At 49.5% G+C, this 12799-nt stretch overlaps 1 protein-coding gene across 2 annotated transcripts in view; it reads left to right on the forward strand.

Annotated features, from left to right (window-relative positions):
• The first annotated feature begins 40 nt into the window (after nucleotides 1-40).
• The window catches only part of SORL1 (sortilin related receptor 1), a 163726-nt gene continuing 150967 nt past the window's right edge, over nucleotides 41-12799 (forward strand). For both annotated transcript variants that reach the window (XM_025893456.2, XM_025893457.2), the window contains exon 1: nucleotides 41-432. In XM_025893456.2, coding sequence (XP_025749241.1) covers nucleotides 157-432 — 276 coding nt within the window. In that variant the 5' untranslated portion in view covers nucleotides 41-156. The remainder of the gene's footprint in view (nucleotides 433-12799) is intronic.

Below are 12799 nucleotides of genomic sequence, written 5' to 3' on the forward strand. Positions count from 1 at the left end.
GCGGCGGCGGCGGGCGCAGCGGGGCGGCCCCGAGCGGCGCGGGCGGCCTGGAGCCCCGGGAGCGGCGCGCGCGGCCCCGGCCCAGCCACCGTCCCGGCCTCGCGCTGCACATTCTCTCCTGGCGGCGGCGCCACCTGCGGCAGTGTTCGCCCGAACATGGCGACACGGAGCAGCAGGAGGGAGTCGCGACTCCCCTTCCTATTCACCCTGGTCGCACTGCTGCCGCCCGGGGCTCTGTGCGAGGTGTGGACGCAGACGCTGCACGGCGGCCGCGCGCCCCTGCCCCAGGACCGGGGCTTCCGCGTGGTGCAGGGCGAGCCGCGCGAGCTGCGGCTGTGGGCGCGCGGGGGGCCCCGGGGGGCGGACGAGAAGCCGCTCCGGAGGAGACGGAGCGCTGCCCTGCAGCCGGAGCCCATCAAGGTGTACGGACAGGTGAGCGGCCGGCCACCCGCCTTCCCCCAGCTCTTTCCTTTCCCCGCACTTCCTCAGCCCCGCATCCATCCTATGCGGTCGCCTCCCAGGTGCAGGCACCGCTGGGGACTTCCGACTTGCGTTTGTCCCCCCCCCCCCCATGAGTGTGACCGTCCGCACTTGAATTGCATCGATCCTTCCTCCTTTCTGTCGATTTTAGCAAACGCCTTCCAGGTAACTCGCGGGGTTCAGTGCCCATTTCCTCAGGGTGTGTGCACACCCGTGTAGTTTCCAGCAGGTAGAGGAGGGGTGCAGCTTCATTTTACATGTGGATGAAAAACGGGGTTTCTTTAGTGTACCGTCAGTTGGCAGTGGAGGCGGGCACCCTGCATTATACTTACCCAAAGCAGTAAAGGGAGGGGGACTACATACTTTACCATTTTTAACCACAGTTAAGGTGGGCAAACCTGAAAGCGGGACTATCTTGGTCTGGTCAGAGCAAGAGGTGCGTGTGTGTGTGTGTAAGGGCTGGATTTTGTTGTTTGTTGGGGGGGGTCTATCCATTCCTCCTTCCCCTTTGAGATACTGACTTTATTTTTGGACAAGAATATTAACTCATGGCACTTAGGGATTTGAAAGACTGCAAGAATTTGGTGGGCATTGTTATTCAGTAAATGGTTTATTTCTGTCCAGGCAATGGGCTTATTAGATCATAAGTAACACGAATTTCACTTTTATGGCCAGACTTACTGCTAGGAATAGTAGACCCAGTTTGTGGGTTAGTATCAGCATTGGCAAAATTAATTTGACCGGGTTATTGCCTCATGAGACTCTGATCCCTGTGGTTAAGATTGACATCAGCAAAACTAGAAGGTCAGTGGGAAAGCAAAAGTGGGACCAGAGGAGATGGTAATTTGCACAGTTTCTAGAATCAAATGTTACCAGTCAAAGCAGAAGTTAAAAGGTTAGTCTGAATTCTGCCTCTCTCCACTGATTTTCTTTAGCCCTTTCTTCAGGAAATATACAGATTTAAATATTCAACTCTTGGAGCCAGAAAGAACCTTATAAACCATTTCACTGATTGTACCATTTTGTTGACGAAAAAAACGCAAGCCGGGAAAGGCGAAGTGACTAGCCCAAGGTCACGTGGGGCAGGGTTGTCTGCTGTTTAGTTTTTGTGGGCATTATCTCAGTGACCTTTGGGTGATCAAATAGTTGCCCTCTCTTTATACAATGCTCCCTAAATAATTCTTCTCTAAAATAAAAAATAAATGGCTATAAATTAGTGGGTAGGGTTTGGTGGCAAGTGGGCAGGAGCACTTGATTTCCATCTACTACCAGGCCCTGGGAAAGAGCGTGTGCTGAGGGGCAGGTAACTGCTGTGGGCAAAGGCTGCTAGAGCCTGCCTGCTCTGTTTGTGTGTGGGTCCCGACCTTCTTCCCCTCTCCACCCCCATCAGAGACTTCTTTTCGTATGTGGAAAAGAAGACAGCAAGGTCCTTGCTCTCAACTGGGATAGCAGCATCCTGATGTTGAGTAGGGGAGGGAAAAAGAGGGACTGCTTTGTTCATGGAGTCTTCCCGGCCACCCAGCTCTGCAGTGGGCTTGAGTCAGCTCTCGGTGGGGGGGGGGGGGGGCGGGGGGGGGGGGGGGGGGGGGGGCGCTGGGAGTGGGGAGGGATGGGAGTCCATTCTTCCCGGAGCTCAGGTCCCCTGCAGGGGTAGTTTTGGCTAGGGGCAGAGCATCCTAGTCTCAACAGTATGCATACAGGTACCATTTCTTCCTTGGGTTTGGCTTGTGAGGGCTCCTGGGGATGTGGGGCAAGTTAAAGATGAACTGTGTTCTCATTGGGAACGACTCCCAAACCCTTGGCTTTTCTATTTCTGAGCCAGCCAGATTGAATTTGGTTCAGTTGAAGGATAGAGAGCTAGCAGTCGAACTCATAATGAGGAATTCCTACCAAGGGTGAAGGCCCAGGGCAGTGTTTTCTCTGAGGCCCTGAGGTTAATAAAAGAGGGATCAACTTGAATCTTTAAGGATCTGAGTTAGAAGGAAGGAAGAACTTCCTGGTCCTGGGCTTTCTGCCACAGGCGTATCTGATGCAACCCCTTTAGGTTCAGGCACAAGAGTCAGGGACTGAAGGTGTTTGGTGTGCCCCTCTTGGAGCTCTGGAATAACTCTTCTATTTGGAATGACCTTTCTAACAAGGGTGACCATTTGCCTCTGTTTTCCCTGGGCCAGACCTAGTTTATAAGTTGTCCCTGCTGCTTATGAGAGCACTGTCTTCACTCTCAAGTGTCAGGGTGCAGACTATAAATTATATGGGCCATTCTGCTTCTAGCTCTAAGCCAAGTTCCATTTCATCCCCCCTCCCTTTTAACTTTTAAAACTTAAGGAATTGCACTGTTCTCACACAGTACCGCTTGAAGGGAGTGGGGTTCTGAATAGAGATGGGCGTGCAAAGGAGGGAGGGTGGGGAATTTTTCATCCCTTTCGGAAAGTTTACAACGTAAGGAGTAGATAAAACAGATGGAGATACAGACATGTGCTGGACAGGAGCAAATACACGTGGACACAATAAAGCAGCTGTAGCTCTACAGTGGGGTGTTAGAGGTTTGTGATACAGGAAGGCACCGGAGATGGAGGGCTAAGGTCAGTGGGCTCAGACACTCTGCAGCTTCTTGCCCTCTGACCTCTGAGTGAGGTTAAGAGGCTGCCTGGCAACACAGATTAGGGCTGGAAGCTGAGGCTGCCTGACCAAAGAGGCTGGAGGGGTGCCATTAAGACCACCAACTTGCAAGAGGAGCCAGGAGGGCTTTTGCAGGGAGATACCAACTGCAGCTAAGGAGCCCTGTGTTGGCATGTCGGTCGGTTCTTTTTCTTTGGTTCCACTAACCTATGCAGTAAACTAGGCACGGTTCTTGTGATCATAGTCCTCCTCATGTTCTCTAACGTGGGAGACTGGTTTCTGCCATGATTCCGTACAGACATGTTTGTAATAACAAAGTCTGGTATTAGTGGGGAAAACAAGTTGCTATCAGATATTAGAACTTTTCTGCCCAAGTTCAGAGTTTAGAAGTTGAGCCCCTTCTAAAAGGGGCCAAGTCCAAGAAGGGGGATCCCATAGTTCTTGCCACACCGAGTTTCTTCCTGAGTTTGTGTTCACTCCATGCCTCTGTATCATCATGCTTGCTTTTCTTCTGCCAGAGATGGTCTTCCCCACTCCTGTCTTGTGCTTGCAGAACCTCTGTTCTCTTCTTCAGCATCCAAGGAACATCTCCTGGGGTTCCCAGGCTCCAGTGGGAAGAGTTCTTTTGAGCTTGGTTGCAGCACTAACAGCCTTGTGTTATAATTGCTTGTTTGTCTCATCTCCCTGTTTGCACCTTGAGGGCATGGATCAAGCCTTTCTCTTCTCTGTGACTGGCACTTGGGAGGCCCTTAATGAATATTTGTGGACCGACTGCCCACTTGGAAGAAGAGAAGCCTGGAGGGTAGGAAGCACATCCAAATTACAGAAAAGGTATTTATAAGGAGGATCACGGCGAGCCCACAGACAAAGAGTGAAAATGAGTTGGCTCTCTCGGTGGTGAGGATCGTGGAATCCTGATTTTGCTGTGCTGTCCTGGGGGTTATTTTGAATAAAGAACTGGGATTCTATTGTACAGAATCCTCCCTTTTAGGGCCATCATGGTATTGCTAATGGTATTGTTTTGGGGAAAAATCCTTTGGAATGAAGCGCAAAGCCTAACAGGATTTACAGGTTTATTTTCCTTCCAGTGAGCTCTCTCTCTTCATAATTCCTGCTTTTTAGAGGCCAGGGAGTATTCAGTGTCCTGAACTGAGACTGAAAATAAAGTGTCTGTTACAGCACAAGGCCCTGGGACAAAGAGCCTCCTTTGGGGGTGGAATACTGTGTAGCTTTAGATCTCTTTAGAGTAAATTCTTGCATGATACACTTGCTTGAGAAAGAATTGGCTGGTTGATTCTGAAGTTAGGATGCTTGACCTGTTTGCTTCCAGAAGATGAGAAGGCAAAGCAGTTGCTGTTTCACATTGGCTTCCATGTAGGTGACGAGTTGCCAGGTGTGTTGGGTTGGCTCGGTAAAGGTCGTGACCTTAAAAAACTTCCTGGTTCCACTTGGCGTCTCTTCTTACTACGTGGGGCTCTTTGCTCAGTCTCCGGCTACCATTTAGTTCGTCAAGAGCTTGTACATCTTGGCGCATGGTGGGCAGAGGCTGTGAGAGGTGGAAGGAATGGGAGGAAAAGAATATGGTGAGAAGTAAATTTCCCTCCCTCTCGCGTCCCGTTTATGTGCTGCCTCTTCTCAGTTGGCAACCACTGTCCTCTGTTTTTCTGTATGTCTTTCCAGAAACATTCTATGCGTGTGTGGCACAGAGGTACAGGAAATTTGGAATTTGTAATATCAGTGGCTTTCTGTGATCCATAGGCCCTGAAAGCATGAATAATGAGGTTAACTTTGGCTCCACCATGTATTTATGGCATTTGATTGTCAAAGGGTAGGGAGTTATGTGAGGTGTCATAGTGTAGGATAGGTTGTTACTTTTCCTCCAGGCCCGGGGAAAAAAAAAAAACTCATGCTCATCTGAGGGTTCCTGCAGACCAGGAAAGCCGCCTTGTAGCCCTGGTTCCCAGGCAGGCTGCTGGAGAGCAGTTCCCTAGAGATGAAGAGCTCAGGTCTGTGCGAATGTCAGAACCTAGAGAGCACGGATCTTGGTGGTGGTCAAGACCTTGTGTTCCTTTTGAGGATGTTTTCTTTATATTCTGTAAAATAAAGTTAGTGGTATGTGTAGTCGATTGCTTTGAGACCTGGGATCCAGGAGGCAGATCCTAACCGCAACTAATATCCCAAAGCCAAAGGCGGATGTCATTGGGTCATTTCATTGTCGTAATTTTGGTCTGTACCTCCTTAGAGATGACAGCCATTTTTGTGTTGTCATTGTTTAATCCCAGAGCCAGAGATAGATGGAGCCAGCCCTGTCCTGTCCACTGTAGCAGACAGACAGGAACAATTCTAATAATCTGGAGGGGAGGTTAATCCAAAAAGTAACCTATTTGCCTTTGCTGCATATTTATTTAGTCTTTTTTTTTTTTTTTTTAAAGATTTTATTTATTTGACAGAGAGACACAGCGAGAGAGGGAACACAAGCAGGGGGAGTGGGAGAGGGAGAAGCAGGCTTCCTGCAGAGCAGGGAGCCCGAGGCGGGGCTCGATCCTAGGACCCTGGGATTACGACCTGAGCCGAAGGCAGATGCTTAACGACTGAGCCACCCAGGCACCTCTATTTAGACTTTTTATTAAAGCGCCAGTTTACCTTCCTGATTAAATTTTGCTTAGGTGAATATTAAAATGAGCTTGCATTCTTCGAGTAGCTGATCTGTGGAATGGCTGGCATAAATGTGTTCAGGGAAAGCCAGTTTGGTGTTTAGAATTTTCGACAATAATTCAGATATGGATAATTGAGAGTTCACTGCACAGAAATAGATTCAAGCTGAGGTATTACGCTAACTTGCATTTTTTTAAGATTTAGTTGTGATGCAAAGGAAAGGAGAGCTGGCTACATTTTGGTTTGAATATTTGAGGATTAGTGTTTCTTCAGAAGTGGTCTGGGCTGCTAGGGGTAAGGCATTTTCTTTGTTGAGCACAGAACCTTCCTACGTATTCTCTAGGTACACCCAAATCCATTGGCACAAGGCATGTTCAGTCCAGCCACGTAGATGCAAAAATCAATTTCCCTCAGTTTAAAATGAGCCCCAGTTAATTTCGACCTAATTTATTGGTTTATTGACCTGTGGACCTAGGGCCTTTGAAGAAGTGGCATGGGCAGCCTTCTAGCACTGAAGTGGCCGATAATGCTATAAATCAGAGGAGGCAGGGTCGGTGGCTGATTGGCATCAAGATTTGGGTTGTTTCCTACCTCATTGTGAGACCCCCAGTTTTTTAATTATCACATGAGGAATGCTCTGTGCATTTTGGGGTGGGTCCCATAAAAATAGCGCTTCATAACAGTCAGGACCGCGGTGGGGAGTTCAAAATAAGCACAAAATTCTGTTACCCACTGGGTCACTGTTAATAAGAATGGTGACCTCCATGGTTGTGTCACTGCTGCCGCCAAGAGCGGGAAGACCCTGTCTCCCTGGGCTCACGGCGGATCTGCTAACACAGCTCTTTGACACCTCTTTCTTCAGTGCCGGACATGCTCTGTATCTGCGTGGCCCGCGTGCCGACTAGCAGACATGGCAGTGGAAGACTTGACATGTGGCTGGTATGACCGAAGAATTCCATTTATTTTCTTTCCCTTCATTTTAATGAATTTAAATTTAAGTTGAAATGGCCCCATGTGGCCCTTGGCTACCATGTTGGAAGGCATAGCTTTAACGGGTGGCGGGAGGCCTGCTTTTTCCCGTGCCGGGCAACCTCTGCTTCGTGCGGGAGAGACAGTGTATTTCCAGCAAAGGCCTGCATTTGTTCTCAAATGCGCAAATAGCGGGGGCAAAGCAAGTCTTGAGGGCCGTAGTCTGAAGCCAGGTGTCGGTGGCTGTGGACCGTTAGGTTGGGTGTCTGGAAAACAGTGGCCTCTCCTAGGTAGGTTGGAACACATCAGTGGCCGCGGAGGATGCAGTGGGTTCGGTTCATTTGGTTGGGGTGGGAGGGACCTCTGCACCGTTGCCTCCTTCCATCCTTGGGTGATGAAAGCTGACCTCTGTGCCTTCGCTTTTTTTTTTTTTTTTTTTTAAGGTTTTATTTATGTATTCGACAGGGAGAGAGAGTGTGCAAGGGAGCCCAATGCGGGGCTCGATCCCGGGACCCGGGGATCATGACCTGAGCCAAAGCAGACGCTTCGCCGACTGAGCCACCCATGGGCGCCCCTGTGCCTTCGCTTTTGAGGTGGCCTGGCACACACAGCTCCCTTGGCCCAGGCTTTGCCGGCATGGTGTGCAGACCCCGCATGGCTGTTGAGCAGTGAAAGACGTAAACAGTGCCTCAACAGCAGAGCCATCTCTTCCCCGCCCTTGCCCTCCGCTTCCTGTGTGCTTATTGACTTACCTCAGCGGCGCTGGGTCTGTCTTTCATCCCTGCGACCCTGCAGGCTGGCATGAAGACAAACAGCGCGGGACGTGTGGTCTTCATCACTGCATGGCCCCCCCTCCCCTCCCGGCCGGCCCCGTAAGTTAGCATGCCGCTGCAAGCTCTTGGCTCGGAAAATCGGGACCCTTCACGATGATTTATCTCCAGTCCCCTGAATTAGATTAAAAACCCGGCTACGAATTCTCAGAAAGGCAGGCTGATGTGATTATGTCCCAAATCTGAGTGGCAGACAAGGGCAATAAAAAGATGTACTTATATCATAGGCGTTTTGGGCCGCGTGGGGGCCAACATGCTGTGTATTATTCTCCCCATCCCCCCTTTTTGGTTTTTTAAATGAAGAAAGTGAGTAATATTACTTCTCTTACTTAGAAAAGAGACTAACCTGTTCAGTAGAAATTCTTTTCCCCCCGAATAACTATGGATCGAAGTGGGGAAGGGATTAGGGTGATTCTTACATTAAATAGACGTGGGTTTGAGCCATTGAGTGGGTCTTGAATTGGGAATTTAAGACGCCAGTTGGTACTGGGGTGAAATGCATTTTACTCTGTTTTGAACTCCTAGGAAACCTCTATGTCCAGAAGAAATTGGGAAAAGCCGGGATGATCTCATTGAGCTTGGAGGGCTGGGGTTCAAAGCAGCCTTGGGTCAAAGACTACTTTGGAGGCTGTCCCTGTGGACACTCAAGTGGGGGCCTATGAGATGGGCCGTGGATGGGGTCGGGGTCCAGATGGTAGAGGACCCTGTTTCTCGTTAGCCCAGGGGATGCATGCTTAGACAGTGGTTCCATGTGGGTTGGCCTGGGGACCTGGGAAGAAAGGCCAGTGCTGGCCTGCCCAAGGATCCCCACAGAAGAACCGGCTGACGGCAGGGCATGGGGACAGAGCGGAGGTGGGCAAGTGGCCTGGGAAACTGTGCGAGTGTTTGGGGAGACTTGAAGTGTTTGAAACCGTTCTTTGTGTAATGGGAGACCGGGCCCCTGGGCCTTGCCTCCTCTGCATGTATTTAGTCCCCTGAAGTTCTCTCACTGAGAAGCTTAAAAAAAAATCCTGCAGTTCGCTGTGCACGAGGCTCGCTGGATTGGGCAAGGCGTCTGGCTGCTGGTGGTGATGGAAGGGCTCTTGGAGAAACAAGGCCATGAATCTTCAGAGGAGACAGATGAAGGAGAGATGGACTCAGATGGGGTGAAAGTCCTGTCTGCTCTGAGCTGGGGGGGGAGGGTGTTGAGCTAACAGAGAGGTGTGGGGGGTAGGGTGGGGTGGGAGCTTCCAGCGGGCGCCTTGCCCTCCTGCAGCTTAGAGGGCATCTCGCATTACTGGGGAATCAGCCGTGCTGTTGGGTGGGATGTGTTCTGCTCTCCATTAGCTTCCCTCAGTGTGGTAAGGAAGCCACTGGGAAGGTGAGGGCTCGATGCAGCCTTTAAATGTGTTCCTTTGGGGCAAGGAAAGTGCTAGAAATCAGTGCCACCTGTATGCCAGAGCCTCAGGAACCCCTTAGGCCTCTGGGTTCCAGCCCTGGTGATACTGACGTTAATTTTTTATACGGAGCCATTTTGTGAAGAATGGCTTCTTTTGGTATAAATAATAGACCAACAACAAAAGGAAGTGATGTTTCAGCATTTTGAAGTTTATGAAATATATTCACAGATAAACTCTCATTGGATGCTTCTCACAGTCCCATAAAATCAGGAAGATAAGAATTATCCTCCTTCTCTTTTCACAGATAGGTATTTTGAGGATCCAAAAAGGTGTAGTGATGTACCAAAGGTTTTGCAACTAATGAGTCGTAGAGACCAAGACTCAAACCCAGGCCTCTGACTCATCCTGTGGTATATGTGCCTCTTGTAAATATTCCAGTGAAAGCTTTGCTCTCAGCCTGTTTGCTGTGAACTCTCTTTTCCCCCTTGAAAACCTAGAGATGATCTATAATTTTACCGTCCCCTTGGCTTTCCTGGCTACACTAATTTTCTTGTAGCTTTTCAAATCTGACAGTCCCCACGTCTCTCCTGTTCCTGGCTTTTGCTCTGCTCTTGCCTGGGTCCGGATCTTTCTCCTCCATCCCATTTCACCTAATTCCTCTCCCCTCATCCTGTGGTACCTGCTGTAGGTCATGTCTCCAGTATTTGGGGCAGTCACACCCTCTCCCCCACATGAAGTTATTCCCCTGCCCCCAGAAATCCTGTTTCCTGACACCCAGCATAGTGTCTGCTGCAGAGTAAGTGCTCAATAAATATTTATGAATGGATGAGGTTGGGGGCTATTTATGGTGAAACTACAGACCCAAAGAGGAAGGACAGAGAAAGTGGGTGTTGTGAAGCCATCCTGCAGAGCTCTTGGAAGTGGCTTGGATTCATGGGTGAATCCTCATTTCAGGCTAACCCTGGCTCAGGTGATCAGCAGCCGATTAACAAAGCCCAGTTTGGGGCTTGCTGTAGCCTCCGCCTGTGTGCCCTGCTCTGGGGTCGTGTGGAACAGCATCTCTGACTCTTTCTGTGGGCTTAACCCCCTCTGCAAAATGTGGAAGTTGATTTAGATGTTCTCTGAGGTTCCTTCTGGTCCGATGTTTTCTTCTTTTGCTTACTTACCAACTGGTAAATTAAGGGGTGATTATTTTCATGACAGAGATTGTTCACAGGTTCTTTTTAATAGGGAGACCTCCCAGAATTAGCAAAGCTGCTATTTGCTAAGTGACAAGGTGGGGTTCCTCAGGAGGGGGGTGCCACATATAGAGGTCAGTGGTGGCTAGATTCTCCTTGCCAAGGATCGATCAGAAATAAAGGTAAATCTCTCTGAACTGGTATTGTAAGTCAGTGAAAATATGATTCTCACCCTTTTGGTGGAGAGAAAGCAAAAGACATCTACCTACCTACATACCTACCTGTCTTCTAAAGAGAGCTCATGACTACAGTTAAGGGAGATGGTGGTGAAATGCTCAGTTTTATCATCCATGGTCATTCTCTCTTTATTGGCTCATCTGTAAAATGGGCAGCCTGAATTTCTCAGCAGAGTAGTTAATGAGTTCTGTGGGTGAAGCATCTTGAGCAAACCCAAGTCAAATGCTTGAGCAGACACTCCCTGAGCAGGGGCTGTCTGCAGGGAGTTCTTAAACTAGATTCCAGCTCTCCTTCAGAGGTGGAGCACCCAGGGAGGGTAATGAGCCTGCTAAATATAGTGAGGACACCGTCCTGAATGGGGACATGGAGGGGCCGTTTGCATACCTAGCATTTAGGTCGTGCAAATGGATGGTCTGAGAAAACCTTGTTATTCTTGGACCTCGGAAGTCTGTCTTTGGTTTCCTGAGGCCTGTCCTGATGTTCAGGCGATTCAGCAGCTGCCTCTGTCCTCGAAATTGAAGGATGTGGTATTTGTTTTATACTTCGTTGCAGAATTTTAAAAATTCTTCTTCGTATTTCCCTGCTAGCGAGGCAGAGGAGTGAACCAGACTGCCTTGTTTGTCCTTGTCCTATGTTCTGGAAAGAAGCTCTGTAGGAGTGTTGAGGACCACAGGCTGTGGGTGTCTAGGACAGCCTGATCTTCGGGTTTGACTAATTTGCAAGAGGTAGTGGCAGAAGGAATGAATGGGGATGACGTGGGGCCTGTTCCATTAAGGACCCCATCCTCCTGAGTAAGCCTCAATTGGGTATATACAGATTTTGACGGTTTTATGGTAAATATCTTATCACCGGTCAGACTCGCAACACCGATTTCCCCCAGAAGTGCTCTGTGTACCCTTGACAAGGGGAGAAATTATTTACGAGCCTCAAAGAGTGCCTGGCACCCAGTAGGCCTCCGTGCCTTCATCAGTAAGGGAATGCATGAGCAATCAGTACCTCCATACAACAAGCAATTTATTTGTCCTCCCTTCTATTTATAACAACCCAGAGCTTGGTGCTTGGGTGGCAGCAGATTCTTATTCTCACTCTGAATCATGAGGAAAATCATTTAACCTCTTTGGAACACCAGGGCATGCTGGGGGGCTGAGAGGCAGCATGGGGGTGGCTTGGACCGAGGTGTGTTCAGTGTGGGGGTGGTGACATTTGTTGGGAGCTGGAAGTGGATGCTGGCCCGGAGATTGTGGCCATTTCTCCAGCCGGGGATCAGGGACCAGCAAGCAGGGACCGGGAGGCCTGCAGGGATGCCGTGGTTCTGCAGATGCCGCTGATGGCGCTTTGAAGGATTGCTTTGGCCAGAGACCCACTCCTCAGCCTGCCTCCTCTATGACTCATTCGGGCTGCATTATTTTGGTAGCAGAAAAGATCAAGATGAAATGAAAGAAGCATTTCTTAAGAGTGGGAGCTCCTCGGTATTAGATCAGCACCTCAGAAATATGATGTTCTTTACAGGTCACAGATACAGGCTTTTAAAAAAAATTATTGAGATGAAATTCACATAACATTAACTGCTTTCACGTGAACAATGCAGTGGCGTGTGTAGTCCATTCACGGTGTTGTACAATCACCCCCCTGCCTAGTTCCATCACTCTAAAATAGAACCCCCTACCTGTGAAATGGTAACTCCCCAGGTCCCTTTCCCTCCAGGCCCTGGCAACCACCAGTCTGCTTTCCATCCGTATGGATTTACTGATTCTGGATCTTTCATGTACATGGGATCAGGCAATATTGTGACCTTTTGTGTCTGGCTTCTTTCAGTAGTGTGGTGTTTTTGAGGTTTGTCCACATCATGGCATATATCAGATCATGGAGTTTTAACAACCACCCCAAATACCCAAAGACGGCCTCTCTCCCAAACAGTGAGTGTTCCGGCTGCCACCAGTTGGATCCCAGGTAGTGCCAGTAGGAAGGGGAACAGACTAGATTCACTGCTCCCCAGATAAGCTGCATTACGGACACCTGTAGCGTCTCTTTTAAAAACAGGAATTCCTGGGTCCCAGTCAGAGAGGGATCTGAATCGGTAGGTCTGGGGTGGTTCTGGCAGCTGGGTTTGGGAGCCCCAGGCCGGGTGACCTTTGGGGCATTAACGACCCGCTGGTGAGCCAGGCCGAAGCTTCGGGTACCTCCGGATGCTGTGGGTTGCTGATGATGCAGTTTTTGTGTGTGGAGATTTCGGCGGCATGTGATTTTTCTCTGCCTTCTGAGGGGAGGCATTGGGCCCCTCCCTGCTGCTTTGACATCTCCAGTTAACTGGGTCTCATTTATCAAGTCCTTTATTTTTTTTTTTTTTAAAGGTGTTTCACCAAGCTTGCCTTTGGCTTCCTTTGTCAGAGAGCCCTTGGACGTTCTGATGTCTGTCCTCTGCGCCGCTCTCACCTCTTCATCTCTGTTAGGG

Source organism: Callorhinus ursinus, unplaced genomic scaffold (genome assembly GCF_003265705.2).
Source record: "Callorhinus ursinus isolate GAN/ISIS: 27379988/994484 unplaced genomic scaffold, GSC_fseal_2.0 scaffold19, whole genome shotgun sequence".
NCBI classification, from domain to species: Eukaryota; Metazoa; Chordata; class Mammalia; order Carnivora; family Otariidae; genus Callorhinus; species Callorhinus ursinus.